The sequence below is a fragment of the Megascapheus bottae genome, chromosome 1 (genome assembly GCF_031878675.1).
Source record: "Megascapheus bottae isolate mThoBot1 chromosome 1, mThoBot2.hap1, whole genome shotgun sequence".
NCBI lineage: Eukaryota > Metazoa > Chordata > Mammalia > Rodentia > Geomyidae > Megascapheus > Megascapheus bottae.
Window position 1 is genome coordinate 75,506,258 of NC_143509.1, and position 21,990 is coordinate 75,528,247.

At 35.1% G+C, this 21,990-nt stretch overlaps 1 protein-coding gene across 2 annotated transcripts in view; it reads right to left on the reverse strand.

Annotated features, from left to right (window-relative positions):
• Positions 1-3,346: 3,346 nt before the first annotated feature.
• Epha6 (EPH receptor A6) overlaps positions 3,347-21,990 on the reverse strand; it is a 707,005-nt gene continuing 688,361 nt past the window's right edge. For both annotated transcript variants that reach the window (XM_090347618.1, XM_090347625.1), the window contains 3 exons: positions 19,758-19,951; positions 6,120-6,269; positions 3,347-5,485 (listed from right to left, as the gene is read on the reverse strand). In XM_090347618.1, coding sequence (XP_090203744.1) covers positions 5,371-5,485; positions 6,120-6,269; positions 19,758-19,951 — 459 coding nt within the window. In that variant the 3' untranslated portion in view covers positions 3,347-5,370. The remainder of the gene's footprint in view (positions 5,486-6,119; positions 6,270-19,757; positions 19,952-21,990) is intronic.

Below are 21,990 nucleotides of genomic sequence, written 5' to 3' on the forward strand. Positions count from 1 at the left end.
ATAAACTGCTTTTAATGGGAAAGAGCAAAAGTATAGTAAAATACAAATGACTGTCATGGAAGTATTAACACTTTAAAATCAGTTCCTTTTGAAAAGGTGAAGTTTATTCATTTAATAGTTGTTTGCCTCTCTTTATAACGAAACAGTTCTATTTCATTTATTTATTTATTTTTGTGGTTGGTTATGGATCTATGAACTCAGGGTCTGCATACTTTCTCTGAGCTCTTTTTGCTCAGGGCTAGTGCTCTACCACTGTGAGCCAAAGTGCCACGTCTAGATTTCTGGTGGTTAATTCGAGAAAAGAGTTTTATGGATTTTTCTACTCAGGCTGGCTTTGAACTGTGTGGTCCTAAAATCTTAGCATTCAGAGTAGCTAGGATTACAAGCATGAGCCACCAGCACCCAGCTTAAAATGTAAATACATTTTTAATCCTCAAAATTCCTAAAAATATCTGTTTAATATTTGGCTTTTCAGGGAAAATGTAGTATTTATTTTTATGCACTGAAAGGATCTTTGTTTCCTTTTATCATGAAGTAATATATCAGTTCTAATTATAAGTAACCACTCCTTTCCACTGTTAATGGATTGCATTTGAAAGGATTTTATGCAACTCTTGAAGTTCAATCATGCTTATTATTATTCCATGGATTAGGACCAATTTGGTTCTAATTATTTTTCCATGGATTTGTTACCAAGTAACAAATAATTCCAGATTTATTTTTGCAAAATGTTAATGCTTTCTAACTCAGTATACCATTAAGGTAGTATGCCTCTGTATGAACTGAAAAGTTTGCTACCAGCCAGTAAAAATTTGTTTTTTCCTGATGGAAATAAACTACTAATATGAAACACTGCAATAGAGACAATCCAGTGACCATATTCCTTTCTGTTTAATGGAATATGGATAGTTTAGAAAGAATTGTATGAGAATTTGAGCCCTAAAGTTTTTCTTTCTGAATATAATTGCATATCTAATTCAGAGTAGACAGAGTATTTTATGTCTATTCTATGGAAAGAACCAGCCCCCAGTGAAAAATCAAGCACAAGTAACAAATAGACACTGATCTCTAAAATTTGAGAATAAGCTCAAGGCAAGGACAGTATAGTCCAATTCATTTCTGCATTAAATCTTACGCATATGTGTTACACATCATACATACTTGTTAAATTAAGCTGAATAAAGTTTATGTTGACTTCTGAAAGAAATAAAAATTAAAAATAACATTGGAAATATTTATGATAAAAAGTCAAATAACTTTATTGCCTCATATTCTGATTGAGAAGTACCACCCAAGGTACAGCTTTTTTTTTTAGAGTGTTCATGTAAAAAGCCTTAAACTTTTTTTTAAATTTCAGTGTGATTATGAGTTTCTTCTACTTGATGAAATTTGTGATTGAAATTGTTAAGATGAGCATATTAAGGGAGGGAATATATCTGTTTAAAATCTATTTTCTGAATGAAGACATAGATACTAAGTTAATGACAACTTTTGATTCTTATCTAATTATTCTAAGTTAACATTAAACTCCCTTAACTAGAGCTATTACAAAGAATCATCATCCATTTGGAAATTACTTTTGAATATACTTAATTTTTAGGTTAAAGCGTACTCAGAACCCATAATCTCTGCAAGTACAAATGTTCTCTTTTATGTGAGAGGACCTAAAAATATTAAAAGCATTATATTTGTAATTTTTCCTGCCATTTAGCCTCTTCTAAGGAAATCTACAGGACCTTTTTAGATTTTCTGTGCTTTCTCTGGATGATAAGGAAAAAAGATACAGCAAAAGAAGCCAAGGAAATGAAAAAGAACAATTATAAAAGTAGGAGGTGGGATGAAAAAAGAAAGTTTTAGGTAATTTGATAATAGAAAAAAAGACCTACTACTGGTAAGAAAAAAAAATCTTCAGAGATTTTAGTTACATACAGAGTAGAAATTTAACTGGGAAAAATACCAAAAGAGATGTCTATTTTTTTGTTTCCCACATTACTGTCTTCAAACCAAAATTTAAGGAAATATCTCTGTGTAGTGTGTAATTAATTCATTCTTCACTACTACTTTTTATAAAATCTTCTATTCAAGGATTAGATTTGGTTTTCATTCATGTACTGAGATAAGCTGGACAGTTAGAGCTGGAAAGACACTTCATTCTAGTGATAACTGGGTAGATTTTAAGTAAAATGCAGAGTGAAGTAAATCATTTTGGATTGGGGTATATATGACTTATTTATCAATAATTATAGGATAGTTCAGTCAAAACTTTATGATTCTTGATTTCTGTTAAGCTGAGCTTCATACTTTCTGATTGCTTTACAAGTCTCATATCTTTAATGTATGTTGTGTTTACATATTTTCCAAATATATTTTACATCATGAGGCATCAAATACAGAGTGGAAATTGACAATCCAGAAAAAATAACTGTACAATTTTCAAAATTCAAAGATGTGTCTTAATAGATTTGACTAAGAACTTTTTAGAAAGCAACTGTGTAATGCATATTTTACCAAAGATTAATCCTGAAGACCATTGTTTGTGGGAGTTACCAGATTATTTTTGTATAATCAAGTTTCATGCTTAAATGTATTAAATAAGTTTGAATATGTGTATTGTTAAGGCTCATACTATTTTATATGAAATTTTCAAATTAATTTGACAGGTTAAATGTTAATGTTCTTGAGTATAATAATATTGATGGCATCATTGGGTTCAAGGTTGGTAAGCAGTGAAGAAGTAGAAATCTTTATATTTTAATATTTCAGTTTAATCATGCATTGCACATGTATGTGTATGTGTGCGCACCAGTACTAAGGCTTGAACTCCGGACATAGGCACTATAACTCACTTTTCCATTCACGGCTTATGCTCTATTCTATTCTATTCTATTCTATTCTGGCCTTTTGTAGTTAATTGGAAATTCGAGTCTCATGGGTTTTCCTGCATGGGCTAGTTTCAAATCATGATTTTCAGATTTCAGCTTCCTCAGTATTTTGGATTATAGTTGTGAGACACTAGCACCTACCTTGTCTCTGTTTAATTTTGCAAATACATTTCAGCTTCGCACTGACCATGATGTATGTCAAAATTACACTAAAGATTATCATGCTTAGAATTCTGTAAAATATAAATGGAATTTAAAGGAAATTATGAAGAAGATATGGTTGAGAGACAAAGTAAAAGGGGGCATTTTCTAGTATTGTAAAAAGCTACTAGGGAAGAAAAGTAGAAGTACAAACTAACCAGAAATAGAATAGCATCAGACATTTTTATAAGAAAAATATTCTTAACAGAGATTTAATCTTAAAATCGAATCTTACAATGATTTTACAATTATTGAATGTCCAACTCACAGAAGTTTAAACACTTTAATAGAGTTTATTTACTCAAGGTATACAGATGTTGCAGATACAGTCTCTATGTAGGACTACAGTGTTATATTCCTCATTTTTCTAAATATCTTTTTTGTTGTATTATAAAAATAAATATATATGGTTAATAAATTTAGTTTACATCTGTTCTTAATATATATTTGAGGACAGATAAATATGGAAATTTGTATTTCCTATAAATATATCCAGATTTATGTAAATGTATCAAGCAAACTGCAGATAGCATATAACTGATGCACGCCCATGCATGTAGATGGTTAGAAAATGTTGCTAGGCATTTCTGACATACTTAAAAAGTGATAGATTTCGGACTTTTTCCTTTTTTGCATATAGGTAAGGAATATGTTAAACATATCTAGCTTTCTCTACTTCTTTCAAAACAAGAAAAATGTGTTAAGTAAAATCCAGGAGATAAACCAAAAGGAGAAACTATGTGTAAATGTCTAGTATAATCTTAAAACTTAGAGGAAGTGAAGATCCTGAAGTAGAAACATGACCACTGACACCAAAAATAAATAAACAGATAAATAAAAGATAATGAAGTGGAAATCTGGGTGCATGGGTAGGGCACTTTGATCTTGATTTCAAATGCAAACTTAGGTATTAAGTTGGCATTTTTTAGATCTTTCACTGTGAGTTTATGTTTCTTTATACATTTTCCCCTTCCACGTAGCATGACAGCCATTTTTTAGTTTCACAGGAAACAGGATTTATGATTAAATTTGTCCTTCCACCGGCACTATTTTGATAAGCTGACAGCTTAAATTACCGCCTCCCCCACAATGCATTTCCCTTTGTTGGTGTTGCAAGCTTGTTAGAAAATTATGACAACACAATTTAGATGGATCCAGGTTGATATTTTATGTATGTGTGTGTGTGTGCGTGTGTGGTGTGCACACACACACACACACTCACGTATAACCTGTTTGGAGTATTCAGTTATTTCTAAAAGACTCAGAAACAGCTCAGCATTTTCATGTAACACATGAGCATTCTTAAACTTGAAAATATACAGATATCAGTAAGGGTGTGTAGGGCCATGTATGACTATTGTAACATTCTGTTTAAATTAAATTAATCATCTCAAATTAAATCTAATAATATATATAATAACATTTATTCAATGTTGGTTTACTGAGAAGAATTATTTTCCTCAGTATTGTTAATTACTTTTTCAGAACTGTGATTATGATTCAAATGAACAGTCAGTGATTGCTTCCTGGCTTCAGTCTGTCAAAGCCATTAGCACAGCTGATGCACTCTTGGTCTTCCAGTCTTATAACATAACAGAGGAATATACTATGGTCAGTAAAAAGAAAAATAGCAGGGAGAAAAATCTCTACTACCACTTATAAAGAAGCACAACTTTTTCCTCCTTTACCCTCCCCAGTAACTCCCTTCTCATCTTAGTTATACTTGACAAGAATGTACCACATGGAATCATCAGCCAGTTCTACAACCATTCTAACAACAACAGGTAGTACCAGTTAAATGACCCAAAGAAAAAACAAAGGGAAATCAACTATACAATCAATAGACTGGAATTTAAAAAAAATAGGTCACTTTGAAAGTTGCTTCATCACAAACCATGAAAGTAAGGTCAGCTACTTGTCATCTACCATCGAATTCTACATCCATCATTAAGGATGAAACACCTGAACACATTTCTTTAGGTACAGTCCATGAATATTTTCCAAATACTTCTATACAAAGTAGCACATCCATGCTGAGTCATGTATCATTGTGTAGAGATAATCTGCAGTGGGTCAAGGTTTTATTAGCAGGCTCATCAGAGAGGGCCTATGTAGCATGATTTTAAAATCCAGGTTAGAAGCATAAACACAAGCTGAGCACAGTCCGAACAGGAATTGTGGTTCGTGGAGGGATGTTTGAGAATCAGAAGAGAGCGTGGTGGAGAGGATATCTTTCATTTAGAAATATTGAGGCACAAAACACAGGTGTTTTATTTTTTTAGTGCTTTCATACATGAAATCCTTTCTCTTGTATGTGCATCATGTGTAAACGTAAAGTTTGTATGCTGCTGACTATTCGTCTCTGATGTCCAATGAGTATGACTCCAATTCTCCGAATATCACTGAGAGAGAGGGAGAGAGAAGGAGAGAGAGAGAGAAGGGGGGGGGGGAGTTCTGTTAATGTAACTGCTTAAACTTGTTAGGTATGTACCATGACATATTTTCCAAATACTATGTAGCTTAAGTGTGCAATGGAATATAAATAATCAGCAAAAGTTTGTTCCATTTTTCTTCCCTCTTGCTTCATAGAACCCACCAAATTAATCTGAATTTCTATGATACAAATCATTTTTAGTCCATTGTGAGACTTAAACTCTGGGCCTGGGCGCTATCCCTAAGCTGTTCAGCTCAAGGCTACTGCTCTATCCCTTGAGCAACAGCGCCACTTCCTGTTTTCTAGTGGTTAACTGGAGATAACAGTCTCATGGACTTTCGTGCTCAGACTGGCTTTGAACCGCGATCCTCAGATCAGATCTCATCCTCTGATCTAGGAGAAGCTAGGATTACAGGTATAAGCCACCAGTGTCCGGTGCTAAATAGTTTTAAAGGTGATTTTCAACTTCCATTAGAATGATAGTCATCAAAGATGGAAATGACGTACTTGTCTTAGCAAAGCTCCTTTTTATATTTTGTATTTGAATTTATAGTTCCCTGGATAGAGTATCTAATTATAGTAAAAACCCTATTACCACTTACTCGATGCTCATTCTTGAAACCAAGTCAAAAGTTGTGAAACCTGCAGCCATGAAATTATTCGTATATTGCCCCATCTTTATAGATTCCAGCCAGTCACCAACTGTGACAAACAAAGGATATTCAGAAACTTCACCTGGGGACTCTGGCATTCTACAAGGAGGAAAAAAGGAGAGAGACAAGCACATACACAGAGAAACAGAGAGATATACAGAGAACTTTAAAAGCAGATCAAGAAAGTTATTCAATATTCATTTTTGTACTACAGTTGGTATTTTATTCTCTGTTTGAAGAACTATCAGATTGTAATTTTCATTCAAATCAGAAAGTTAATATTTTACTTATGAAATCAATTATTTGACTTACTTTTCGGCTTTTCTGACACTATAAATCTGTATCTTGCTACTTTTTCTTTTACATAAAGTTGTGAAAGTGGAAGCCTAGCCACTCTTTGTTCCTATAAGGAGAACGAAGAGCACCAAATGGTTCCTTCTCACTGCTTCTGACCTTCCATTGAATCCTGTTCTCTTAAGTTTTCCCACAGATGCTATGATAATGCTCCTTTTCATGGACAATTCATTGATCAAACCCCACTTATGCGTCCGTCAACATCTAACAAGAATTTATTATTAAAGAATTATTTCTGTGGTCATACAACAAGCAATAATATTTAAAATATCTCATAATGTTTTTGTCATACATATGTAACTGTTTCAGCTGTAGATAGAAACTACTAACATAGGAAAACACTTGATTAAACCACGTGGAATAAACATTCCACAGAACCCTGCTAACTGGATAAAAGTGTATGGGATGGGAACAAGATTGAAAAGCTGCTGTTTAAGGCAAACATGGAAAATGTGTAAGAATCAAAATTATTCATAGAATGATGGGAAAGGTAACATAGATCAATATTCATTGTATTCCTAAATTGTCATGCTGAATGGAAATTCCTTTGTACAACAACTTAAAAGTAATGCAATATATAACTTAAGATTACTTTAAAATCCATCAAATTATAAAGAGCTGAGTTTTAGTAGCGCAAGTACATCAGTCATCCACTAAACACTGAAAGTTGCTTCCTTGGAATTCAGGAGAGAGTTCCTATAAATAATTCATTGTGTTGGCTTTTACTGGCTACATGGAATCCTTATCCCTTTTTAAAATCCAGCCTCCCCCACCTTTCCTTTTTAAACAGTGATCCAGTTTTTAGCAAAAGTTAGGGCAAATAAAGAATAATGGGAAAATACATGGACATTTGCTCTTTAATGTAATTAGAATCTGTAAATTAAATGCATATATATTGTGGTTACATTGTACTTTATATTGAGACTAGTTACACTAGTGACTTGGTTTTCTTTCTTTCTTTCTTTCTTTCTTTCTTTCTTTCTTTCTTTCTTTCTTTCTTTTCTCCCCCTCTCCACTCTTTCTTTCTTTCTTTTTTTTTTTTTTGCCAGTTTTGGTGCTTGAACTCAGAGCCTGCAAGTCCTTAGCTTTCTCAAGGCTAAGGCTCTAGCTCTTGAGCCACATCACCAGTTCTGGCTTTTTCTATGTATGTGGCAACAAGGAATTGAATCCAGGCCTTCATGCATGCTAGGCAAGCACTCTACTGCTAGGCCAAACTCCCAGCCCTGTGACTTGCATTTCTTTTCACCATGACTTCAGTTAATTGTGAAGGTCCTATTTTTGAGATTAAGTTCTATTATTTTCTCCCATAGTACAAATTACAATGCTATTTCACTGTGGGCTGTTTCATTCTAGTTAATATCAGAATGACTCATAATTTGATCTAAAACAAAAATTAGCCATGTACAAAAGGTGACAGGCTTTTGTTTCTTTCAAAAAAACTTTGAACTATCACTGTTTCTTTGAAGTTTCTTTAGAAGTACTTATGTTAATAAATATTTTAAATATTATCTAAAATTTATGTATGAAATACAAAACAATACAATCTCTATGACAGCTTATCAGGTTTTCAAATTGTAATTGTATTAATAATAATGTGGTATCATAGTATATAAGGGAAGATAAAATAGCTCCTGAAAAATTTTCTTATATCTTTTTGGTTAGTTTCAAGAAATGCTGCTGAACAAAGTTTAAACATCAGACACTTCTCACTGATTATTAACAAAAGTGAAACACACAGCAGAAAATTTCTTAATTGAAAAGGGCGCAGTTTTCACAGTTTCGATTGTCAAGTTTTTCGAAAATGAACAAACTTGGTGTCCAAGTGACTTTCCTTTCAGATGTAATGTTTTTGATACACAGATATCATTAAAGGATTTCTACTTCTCTTGATAACACAAGAATAACTCCTGAGCTCTCACAATTTTGGTGAAAGGACATGCAATTTTCTAATTTTATGTCCATAATATAGAAAGGCAATGGAGGGACATTCTGATTGAGCTGGCCTATTTCTCTGTTGAAAAGCATACACTGTTGCTTCCAGAATGTTTCTATATCATCATAATTCCCTTTCTCTACACACATCTTAGTAACCTAGTTACTCTTTGGCCTTTATATGGTGGCACTGGCAGTTGATTTAGTAAGGTCATGTTCCTCTCATTGTTCACAGCCACTGTGCAATAACTTTTCCTTCACCTTATCTCATCACCAAGTGGAAAAATGCTGCTGGTTTCTGGCCTTGGGGGCTGGGTCCCATCATCCTCACATGAATTCACCGGAACATTATGTAATAAACAATGAATGCCCTTTCTTATCAAACAATGGCAATGATAAACTCAGTCTGCTGTTTGCTGAGCACAGAGAAATCTTTGTTATTTAATGATTAGTGGGGTCTGCTTATCTGAGAAATGCTTCCACAGCAAAACCAGCACCTCACATATTAAAAAGTACATATTGTAAAACTGAAGGTCAGGGGTCTACTTTCTTCTTGGAAAAATAAGGAGGGAATAGAATTTAGGAAATTTTATGTGTAAACAATGGTCTAGTTAGACCAGAGCTGGACTTTAGGTATAATAATATTACAGTTTAAGCAGTGAAAACATAGTATTGACACGTCTGAATATATGAAAATGAGTAATGCTGATAGAGCCAAGAAGTTTCTATTTCAGTGAGATTTTTGAGGTCACAAGAATAAGTCTTTTAATCTAAAAGGCTCATAGGCTGTTAACAGATAAGGTTTTTAACTTCAAAAATTTATATTTCATTATCAGGTCAGAAAAATATTGTTTTCCATAACATATGCTAATCATGTGTACATAAAGAATGTGACCTATGCGATCTACAAAGCAATATACTTAAAATGGTTCAAGAAAAGCTGTTTAAAACAAAGTTACTGCAGCCAGACATTCATCTATAATCCTAGTTGCTCAAGAGGCTGAGATCTGAGGATTGCAGTTTAAAGCCATCCCAGGCAGGAAAGTCTACATGAGACTCTTATCTCCAATTAATCACTAGAAAATCAGAAGTGGCTCAAAGTGGTAGAGGGCTAGCCTTGAGTGAAAAAGCTCAGGAACAATGCCCAGGCCCTGAGTTCAAGCCCTACAATGGACAAACAAAATACAAACAAAAACCCCAAAATATTATTGCAAGGAAAACTCTTTAAATTCATCAAATACATTAAGGCTTTTCTCCCTTTACTATTCTAACATAACTTTAAAAAACTATCCTTTATATTTATATAAATTTAGCAATACCATCCAGACATTCTATTTTATAATGCCTTTATTTCATGTAATTAAAGTTTCATGTTTCAGCAGCTTTTATATTCAAACCAGTAAAAATAGTGTATATATTGCTTAACAACTTGTTTAAACCCTAAAACTAGACTCATGTTGCTAACAACATATTTATGTTGTAGATAATTGTGTAGTCTTACAGCATGTGTCTTTTTGTTTTAGTTGAATTACTTTCTTGGCAAAATATCTGTAAGATGGAAGATATATTTAAGTAAATTAGAACTCCATGATTTTAGAAACTGTATTTTTATACCTTCCCATTTTATTCAGGCTTTTCACATATGTTGGAAGCATTACAGGAAGAATAATTTAGAGTTGAATTTTGAATTTTCTGTAGAAAATTCCCATCTATGATATAATGGCTGATTCATGATGAATGATCTGTTTTCACTAAATTCTATTGTAAAAAATCTAGAAGAATGTTGATAGAGTGGTTAACTTATTCATAAATAGTCTAACTTATTTCTTATATTGTAAAAATGTTTGCTTATTCTATATTATTGAATGGGAGAAGTGGGAAGTATAAGCAGAATCAGAAGACTCATTGCTAGGTTTCATATTCAGTTACAATCAGACTTAAGAACCATCACAGCAGTGTTTACCATATTCAGCATTCCTGCTTAGATAAGAGCTGCTCATTTTGCCATTTTACATTTAGTTAATCCATATAATAATATTCTAGTAAAATACTAGAATCTATTTATTGAATGAAGACTTTATTTAATCATTTATAAAGGAGACAAACTCAATGTTCAACCTAAACATAAATTAATAAGGTAACTTTCCTATTAAAATGAAAGAATAATTGGATAAAGCACTAAACATCATCAAATGCATAGATATATGACTATCTATCTTGTGGCAGTACATACTGGTAAACAACATTTGTTCAAAATAATCTGTCTCAGTGTAAAGTTGGAAGCATGAATTATTTCTGTTAAGATTTTATTTTCTGTTTTTAATTGCTATGTATATTATATACACACATATAGAGAGACTGATAACTGGAAATCTAAAATTTCAAAGTAAATTAAAAAATTATAGATTTCCTCAAATATTTGGAAAGGATAGATATGAAACAAGAATAATACTTGAAGCTACTCCAGAAGCTGAGATCTGAGGATCATGATTTAAAGTTAGCCTGGGCACTAAAGAACATGAGATTCTTATTTACAATTAACCACTAGGAAACAGGAAGTAGGGTTGTTGCTGAAGGGGTAGGGTGGTAACGTTGAGCTGAAGAGCTCAGGGACAGAGCCCAGGCCCAGAGGTTAAGCCTCATGATCCACCCCCGCCCCCCCAAAAAGAATAATACTTGAAAAAAAAACCCAAACCTCTCCTGTAATTTTGCACAGAGCACTCAGCACATAGATCATAGAACCCCAATAATCAGTCAGTGAATTCTGAAAAAAGCCAGTTTTTGTGAAGAAATAATCCAGGTAGAAATAGATTTCATACCAAATGCTAAGTGCAATGTATTAAAAGTGGCTGTCAAAAATATGAGGTTGATTACTAGCACTCCAAAACCAAAACCAAAATGTGGTTGGCATTTGACCTTTGTGGAAAATATAGTTGTGCTGATCAGTTATGTCTTCCATATGGAAGGGAAACAAAACAAAACAAAACCTATATGCCAGCAGCAAAAAAGAAATAAACTTCAATCTACAGAAATGTCTGAGGATATATTTCTGGAACTATATTCCTGCTGTATTTCCTCATTTCTCTGTATTGTTGTTGTTATTATTTTCTTTTCTTTTTACACCTAATGCTCTTCAAGTGGCTGAGCATTTCAGGAGGATGTTTGGGGGAATGTATGAACTAAATATTTGCTATTTATTCCCCTATTGGAGGGAATATACTCTTACAGCCCATGTGCTGTTGTTACTCTAAAAATTCTTTTAGGGATTTTTAATCTTCATCATGAAGTCTTTTTAGCTCACAGAAATATCTAACTGGAACTCTAAAAATGAAACTCCTGTATAATGCTACTTCTCAATGAGGTACTAGGAAATATCTTGCCATTCTCTAATTCTATACTAGTAGTGGAAACAATAAGGGATTTGACATTGGTGAATCTCAGCTCTAATAATCATTAATTACTAATAATTGCTAATTACTAATAATTACTTATAATTACTTGCTTTTACCACTGACAAACTTACCCTCTTTGAAATGTCATTCTTTTATATGAATAATAGCGAGGATTAAAAATACAACTGCTATAAGTACCCAGTATATGCAACGACTGGCATTCAGAACATATGCATCAATAATTGCTATTGTTCAGAATATACATTGGAATTCGTATCAGTATTACTATAGATATTTACACTATTTATCTAATTCTCTTGTGCCAGAACTTTGGGTGAATTAAATTTAGATTTTCTAATAAACAGATCATTTGTCACTTTTTATTTCTCTGGGTCATGGCGGTTGAACTCAGCTTGGGTGTTGTCCCAGAGCCCTTCAGCTCAAGATTACTACTACCTTACCCTTGAGCCAAGCCGCACTTCCCATTTTCTAGAGGTTAATTGGAGATAAGAGTCTCAGGTACTTTTGTGCTGAGACTGACTTTGAACCTTGATCCTCAGATCTCAGCCTCTGGAGTATCTAGGATTACAGGTGTGAGCCACCACACCTAGCTCATCTGTCATTTTTTTTTTTTTGCCAGTCCTGGGCTTGAGCTCAAGGCCTGAGCACTATCCTTGGAGTTTCTCAAGACTAGAAGCTCTACCACTTGAGCCTCAACACCATTTCCGGCTTTTTTCTATGTATGTGGTACCGAGGAATTGAACCTGGGTCTTCGTGCATGCTAGACAAGCACTCTACCACTGACCAAACTCCCGGCCCCTCATTTGTCACTTTTTGATCAAAATTTCATAGTTGCTTTTCCCTCAATAAAACGTTGAATATCAGTCAATTTCTGGCTAATTTTGGCCAGACTTGTATTCTTTTGTCATAAAAGCCAACAATATTAGCCATAAATATCAAAATACAAATTGTCCATGACTTGGTACACAAATTAGGAAGTGTTGGCTGTATATTGTGTAAGCAGCACTGTGCAAGAGCTTTTCAAAATGAATGGTAAACTTTACATCAAATTGTTGAAAGTTGCTCAACCCACAAGATAGCAGTACTAACACGTGATTAACTATATGCATGGATGTTGCATCTGGGTTTCTAAAGCAGAGGTTCTTACGGAATTGTTATGAGCTTTTATTTTCCTTCAATAGTCATAAATTATTGGACATCAAGTGCTAGAAAGTTCAATTTTTGACTTTTGTGTACCAAGGAAAAGAGTTATAGTACCAAAGAACTAAAAAATCCAGATATCCTTAAATATAGCCTAGTAGGTGGTGAAAATATTGACAAGGTACATTGGTGAGAGCAAACCATGATATCTAAAAAGCAGTGACTGTGACAGGTGGGCACTGGCCTTTTTGGTAATTGTTGCCCATACCTGGATACCACCTTCAAATGAATGGTCAAGAAGCCCATCAAACCTTGAGCTGAAGATCTCAGGGACAGCACCCAGGCTGAGTTCAAACCCCATGACCCCCCCCCAAAAAAAAGAAGCCCATCACCTGCAAGAGTTCTTTGTCAATAATATGCTGGGTATCTGGAGGTGACTTAGAAGTAGTATTTTTCCATACATTGCAGCTCTGCAATTATTCAGCTGACTACATCCAGTTTACTCAGTAAGTGAACGCTGAAGAGCATGGAACAGGAATGTGGAGGACAATGGATGTGGGGAAGGGGAGGTAAATAGGGCTGGTTGAAGGAGGCCATAAGATAACTGGCTTCACTTGTTCTGTTGAATGACAGGTCCCCAGATACAACCAACAACTCTCTGGATGTATACTGACTTGGAATCTGTAGTAGCTACAAAGTTGAGCCTGAGTTGATGTAGAGAAACAGAGGCAGAGAAATAAAACACATTTAGGCACCATTCCCAGTGCCGTTACACACACACACACACACACACACACACACACACACACACACACACACACACACAAAACCTTCTTTCTACCAGGGGCTGTGCACCATGTAAAAACAAATGATTGTTTTGAAGGTGATTCTAAGGCATGATTATATAATGAATGAAGGGTATTTTGAAATTGCTGCTGTGAAAGGATGACTGCTTATGACAAGATGATAGTTTTGAAAACAATTGCTTTTTTCTTATTGTTTTTCTTTGTTAGTCCTGGGTCTTGCACTCAGAGCCTGGACACTGTCCTTGATCTTTCTCAGCACTAGTGCTCTACCACTTGAGCCACAGCACCACTTCTGCCTTTTTCTGTGTATGCAATACTGAGGAATTGAACCCAGGGCTTTGTGCATGTTAGGTAAGCACACTACCACTAGGTCAAACTCCTGGCCCCTGAAAATAACTTTTTACAATTAACTCAATATAAGGTTGTATTTATAACACATATATAATACAAATATAATAAATATAACATACATATAAATATATAAATGAGATGCATATAATTTATAATAAATATCGTGTTACTTAGTTATCTATTTGCTTTCTTTAGTAGGAAGGAAACAAACAGATTTGATGCTACAAAAAACTCTGAATACTACCACCGGATAGGGATGGGCATAAATTATTCCGTTATTTGCTGCTCTGCCTCTGATGAGTATTCCTGTTAGTTCCTCTGAGTTTTGAAAGGAAAGTCTACAGATATAAAGTTTGTGACTTTCTACCATGTTACTGTAAAATTATTCAACAGTGGACTTTGTGGGCTTCCTCATTTGCTCTTGTCACCTTAATTTCTTCTATACTTACCATCTGTCAAGAGAGAGGATAAAAGCTTCTCAGGTTAATTCTTGAGAAAAAAGCAATTAAGGGTAGAATTAAAGCCACAAGGATCTTGTGGATAAGAAAGGGATGTTAGTACAGACGTGAAAGAAGGCTGGGAGTTGGCAGATACTGGAGAAACAGAGAGAATAATAAAAGTGACAGTGAGTTACACACTCAAGATCCTTTACATGACTGAAATCCACATAAGAGGAAACCCTACGTTGGTTGCATTTCCTTAATCCAGTATCTGGGACAGATCTGTTGCCTCAGGACCATATATGATGGAGACACTTTATCTCAATGAGAGATTAGTCACAGTTTTGCAGGTATAACAATAAAGCATTCCTCTTAGCCAATATTTCTATCTTTTACCCCATCGCACCACTATGCTGTAAAATAATAGCCTCAGTTCTCTGGTAGTCTATGGCTAGTACCAGAGTAAGTACGTGACAGGGGAAAACTGCTCTGGCCTCTGTGAATACAAGAATGCTGATAAAGTTCAGGCATGATACCCTTAGAGCTCTGCTCCATTGTTTCTCCCAGTAAAAAAGAAAATATATTAAGAGCAAAAATTAGTAGCACATACATCTTTGTCAGAAACAAGGATAGTCACAAAAACTTTCATTTTGTTTCCAAGAGATTAGACCTAAGAACTAAATCAAGCTGTCAGTCTAATACATAAAGCACCTATCTTGCATATGGCGAGGCTATCACTGAGTATGGCATTCTACTAGATTCCTGCATGCCTCATAAAATCATCTACCCCCATCTCTTCTCCTCTCTCTCTCTCTCTCTCTCTCTCTCTCTCTCTCTCTCTCTCTCTCTCTCTCTCTCTCTCTCTCTCTCCCACACACACACACACACACACACTCACACACTCACACATGGTCTCTCAGCCTCATTGCCTTTTTGACATTTTCTCACCTTAACTTTCTTTATTATTGGTTTCCAACTACAAGGATCATGTACAATCTCAAAAATACTGTCAAGAAATTGTGCTATCTGCTTTTGTTCAAAAAGAAGGGTGGAGCCATTGCACAATAAGATAGGTTTGTTTGATAGGCTTTGTCCCTAATGTCTGTAAACCCTACACCACCACAAGAAATCCAGACTGTCAGAAAACTGGTCTATTTTAACTAAATGTTTTGCTTTAAAGTTCTTACTTTGGTATGGTGGCTTGGCTTTTGTTTAGGGAAAGAGGAACTGCTTTGGAATAAGGAAGGATTTTTGAACTGTAAGGTTTTGTTTTGTTTTGTTTTGTTTTTTATTATTTGTAAGGTTTTGTTTTAAACTAGTTTCTTTACAAGATGGAATTAAGACACAGCCCAGACTGTTCAAGAAAAAGTAGAGGATGTGAGTATATTTTGAGATTACTTGTGTACTGTTAATTATTTAAAATTTACACTATTCAAATTAGCCCATCATGAGCAGATTGTGAATCTGAGCTCAACCAACCTGAGCAGGGGGGACAGGCCTGTTACCTTCAATAGGAGAGAAGATTGCCTGCTGTATGTGCATTTTCACTGGATTTGGGGCTGACAGAACATCCTTTTCCAGAAATATATTTTGCCTTCTCAAGACAATTATCTTTCTGTTTATGGTTGTGACTGCAATGGCTTTGAGAGAGCATATTTACAACAAGACTAAGTTACTTCAGTTTATGAAGGCAACATCCTATTCCATGAATACAGACTCACTTTGTGATTCCTTTCTATTAGAACTTTTCCCTTCCTCAATATTAAATGTACCTGAAAATAAACAAGAAACATTTTTCTTTGCTGTTGGATACAGGCTTCTGGACACACAAACCAATCCTATAGATAGTACTTTCTGACATCAAATTCACTTACTCTGTAATGCAGGCTGTCTTTTACAGCTTTACTGAAAATGTACTTGAAAGCATTTCACTGGGAAATTGAATGGACATATATTACTTTGTATTACTTAAGCCTTGTGAAGCATGGGTCATTATTATGCATGGAACTCTTTTCTTTTGTCTTTAATGGGTCACACTTTCTATTATTCTCATTACTAGTTTGGATCTTCTTTCTTAATTATTTGACAGTTCATGTCTTTTTCCCATTTTTTATTGTAATCAATACAAAGGTTACAGCTATATTTGCCAGATAGAAGGTGTATTACTTCACAAACATTGATACCCCTTCTCATGTTTTTGTTCCTACTTCCTTCCCCACCCCTCCCCTCATCTTGTTTTCCCCCTTCTCTTTCCTATTTCAAATAAACAAATAAACGTATATATGATATACCAGATAACAAGATAAGATACTTTAACAATATGAGAATAACCAAGGGACAACAAAAGAGATGAGAAATAACATAGGACATTAAGAACAACAATCATACATTGCACAGCTCTTGTTTCCTGGAGGTCCTTTCATTTAGCCTCATCCTAAATGGCCTTATGTATCTAGGTTTTGCCCTGTTATGGACCTGTGCTAGGAGAGCCCAAGGTTTATACTAATTATTACAGATGAGGGAAACCATTGAGCCTACATACCTTTGAGTCTGGCTTATTTCACTTAACATGATTTTTTTCCAAGTCCTTCCATTTCCTTACAAATGGGGCAATGTTATTCTTTCTGATGGGCAGCATAGAATTTCATTGTGTATAAGTACCACATCTTGTTGATCCAATCATCAACTGAGGGGCATTTAAGGTTGGTTCCTTATCTTTGCTATGGTAAATAGTGCTGCAATGAACATCATTGTGATAGTGGCTTTAGTATATCCTTGTTTCTGGATGATTGGGTAAATGCCAAGTAGTGGAATTACTGGGTTATAGGGGAGCTCTATGTTTAGTTTTTGAGGAACTGCCATACTGCTTTCCATAGTGGTTGAACAGTGTAGTAGTGTTCTCTCCTGGCCACAACCCCACCAGCATCTGTTTTTGAATTTCTTGATCATGGCCATTTTAACTGGAGTGAGGTGGAATCTAAGGGTTGTTTTGATTTGCATTTCTTTTATGGCCAGAGATGTAGAACATTTCTTCATGTGCCTATAGGCCATTCTTCTTTCTTCTTCAGAGAAGACTCTAAGTTTGGCCCATCTTTTAGTGGAATGGTTGAAGATTAGTTTTGGAGTGATTCAATTTTTTTACCTGTTGATATATTTTAGATGTGAGGCCTTTGTCTGTTGTATGGTTAGTGAAAATTTTCTCCCACAACAGTTCATGTCTTAAATCTTGATGTTCTAGAGGGTTGCAAGCTTTCCCCTATTTAATTCCGCTCTTTATATTTGTTATAGAGTATCTTGATGATGCTAGTTGCTGCAATCTCTGTTATTGATCTTCAGATTTACATGTTGAGCCCAGATTATCTCAGCAAGTTTCAAGTTATAAGCCCATCTACTATAGGATATTTCTACTTAAGGATCTCTCAGGAAACTGATTTTCATGCCCAGAGTAGTCTCCATTCTACTCCAAAACATGACAGTTTTTCCTCTCTCAATGGGCTGGCATGTCTAAGAAAGAAACCTGACAAACATCCTTGTTTCTTTTCTCCCTTCTTTCAATATTCTACCACTCCCTAAAACAAATAGGGCTTTTTTCCCCCCTGACCATTCTCTTATATTCTGACCGAAACCTTGTTGTCATTTAAGCCCTTATCTTTGGCTTGGCTTGCTAAAAGAAAACAGAAACACAGACAAAAAGACCCATACAACTATAACTTTGTCCAGACTTGTTCATGGAAACAGTTTTACATTCACAGTCTGAGTTAACTGCAGAGTGATCTCACAGGATCATGTCATTTTCTTGCTTAGAATCCTTCAATGTCTATCCATTACTTGAGTGATAAAACCCAAAGTGCCATTCTCTCCTGCCCCCAACTCCCTTATTGCTTCCTGTGTTGGATTGCTTTAGGGAAGATGGGCTAGAGTAATAGTTTAATCTCTAGCTATTTCATGCTTGGCTTCACTTTACTGAGGCTGCCAATTAGTGATTTAGAGGTGAATCCTTATATGCTCTGCTATGAACCAAGGCTTGATTTAAATAGTCCTTGAAGAGCCTCAATCTCCTTGTCATGAAAACCCTGCACTGACTTAACCTGTGACCTAAAGCTGAATGTCTGTATATTCTCCTGGTCATCCCCAGAGTCAGAAAATTGAATTTTGGAATGATTTTAGTTAATTCTAATTTGGTCCAAAAGAAGAAACATATTTCCAATTTAATGATATTTTAAGTGTAATATTTCTAGACATGGATAACTATCTATTTCCTTGACTCTTCTCCAGATAATTGCTTTTCAGATAAAAGTTAGTGGATCTTAGTTCTCGTGAGTTTTATGAAATGGTGTATGAGTGCCTCCATTTTCTTGTCTTGTCGTCTGTCTGATTCTGGAAGTACTCACAGCTAGATGCGATCATAACACCTCTGATTCACAAATTACCTCTGTCTTCTTTGCCATTTCAAATAGAGGGTGAAAACACAGAAGGGACAAGAAAATTAAGGGACCATGCATACATGTGTTCTCTCTCTCTCTCTCTTTTTCTCTTTCTCTCTTTCTTTCTCTCTCTCTCTCTCTCTCTCTCTCTCTCTCTCTCTCTCTCTCTCTCTCTCTCACACACACACACACACACACACACACACACACACACACACACTCTATTTATAAGGAACAGTAAAAAAAACCCCACAAATTTCAAAGTGTCACAGAGGAAAACATGAAGGAAGTAATTGATCAATATTACTCATAGGGAAAACAGAAGAAGATATTATCTTGTTTAAAAAGTCTATAATTTTAGCTTGGCATGGTGGCTCATGCATGTAATCCTAGCTACTCAGGAGGCTCAGATCTGAGGATCAAGGTTCAAAGCCATCCCAGGCACAAAAGATCCTGAGACTCTTATCTCCAATTAACTTCTAGAAAATGGGAAGTGGGGCTTGGCTCAAGGGGTGGTAGCCTTGAGCTGAAGAGCTCAAGGACAATGCCCAGGCCGAGTTCAAGCTGCATGACCCACACACGAAAAAGTCTGTATTTAAAAAAATATTAAGCCTTTTTAAATTTTTAGCTGGTAACTGAAATACAGCCTCTGTAAGATTGTCTGTTCCTAGTCTGAAAGAAATTATGATTATCCCCACACACCCCAAATCAACAATATGCATCTTACACAAGGATGTCCTCCGCCAGGGTGTGAAGGGCACTGGGATTTCGGATCAGTGTGTCAAGGAAGCTGACAATGTCAGTAAAGCTCGGCCTGTGATTTCTCTCCTTCTGCCAGCAATGGAGCATCAGCTGGTGTAAAGATGCCGGGCAGCCCATGGGAGCTGGTAGCCTGTACCCTTCTTCAATGGATAAAATGACCTACGTACAAACACACAAAGATTATGGTTGTACTTTGGGAAGACAACAGAATCATATATTAATTAATATGTATTATTATTATTATTATTGTTATTATTTGTGGGTCATGGGACTTGACCTGGGTCTGGATGTTGTCCCTGAACTCTTCAGCAAACTACGTGTGCCAAATGTTTTAAAGACAATGAAAAATTTAAGTAATCTGCCATAACGAGATCTGTGTCCTTTTTTATTTTGAGGCATTTTATTTTATTTTATTTTGGGGGCGATGTACAGAGGTAGTGAGTACATTACTTCTTGAACATTGTTACCCCTTCCCATTTTTTTCTCCCACTTTCCTTCCCCTCACCCCTTCCACTTGTCTTGTTTTTTTCTTATCTTCCCATTTTTCAAATACACAACCGTTATACAATATACTAAGTACCAAAGTCAAATACAGTAACAACATGATATAAACCTTAAGGGGAGAAGAAGCAAAAAGAAATAGCTTCACATAATACATTAAGAACAACAATCACAAAATAAACCTCTTGTTTCCATATCCTGGAATTCATTTCGCTTACCCTCATCCTATATGGACATAATGTACCTAGCTTTTGAGCTATTGAGATTCTCTATTAGGAGAATCCTAAACACATACTAATTGTTACAAATGAGGAAATCATGTTTCCAAGTCTTTCCATTTTCTTATAAATTTGGGGCAATGTTATTCTTTTCTGATGGCAGCATAGAATTCCATGATGTAAATATACCACATCTTCATGATCCTTTCATCTAATGAGGAGCATCTGGGTTGGTTCCATATCTTAGCTATGGTGAATAATGCTGCAATGAATATGGTGTGCTGGTAGGTTTAGTATAGCTTTGTGTCTGTATATTTGGGTAGATGTCCAGAAGTGGGATTGCTGAGTCATAGGGGAGCTCTATGTTTAGTCTTTTGAGGAGCCTCCATAATGTTTTCCAGAGTAGCTGAACAAGTTTACACTCCCATCAACAATGTAGTTTAGCAGTGATCCCTTCTGACCACATCCCTGCCAGCATCTATCGTTATTAGATTTCTTGGTCATGACCATTCTAACTGGGATGAGGTAGAATGTCAAAGTTGTTTTAATTTGCATTTCTTTTATTCCCAGAGATGTGGAACATTTCATGTGTGTATTGGTCATTTTTATTTCCTCTTCAGAGAAGTCTCTCTTTTAAGTCTTTAGCCCACCTTTTAATGGGATGGTTGTTTCTTTGTGACTTTGTTTTTGGAAGATTTAATTTCTTGAGCTGTAAGTACATATTAGATGTAAGACCCTTATCTGTTGTATGATTAACTGCTTTAATAAGAACAATATTTGTTATTTCAAGCCATTCTATTTCATTGTGTGCTTAATTCCTCTTTTCTAACGTATTAGCTTAAACTTGACCTGATATTGATATATGAAGTTATTCCACCCCTCTCCCATACTTTAAGGTCCTTAATACTTGAAAGGCTAACAATGGCTGGCATCAGTTTGCAAACAATGGGACTATCCAGCTTGTGAATCTAGGCTTACTAGCTGAGGAAATATAGAATGCTTGCAAGCTGGGGCCTTGCAGTTAATCTCTAATATTAGGAAAAAATGTTTTGACTATTTTTGCACTGCCTAATGTTGGGCATTCTGTAAAAGTGCTTTTAACAGGTAAATCATATTCAATTTGCCTTATCTTCTACACAACATGGAGTCAAAAGGAGGTTTGTAATGATCCTGGCTAGAGATTGACACAGTCTCAGAAGAGGCAACAGTTATGGTGTGCAAGAAACAAACTAATTCAGTGATTAAAGAGTCATATAGAAGTGGAGTAAAATTAGAGGTGACAGATTAGAGGTGACATATATATGTATATAAATATAATGATAGCTATATCTATATCCATATGTATATCTATAGCTTGGAGTTCTTACTAAGAATCACTTACTTAAGTCTTATAATATTTATTAGGTGTATGTAATTACCCACATTTTATAGATCAAGAAAATTAGAACTTAAATTGATATGCAGATTGTGGCAGTATTG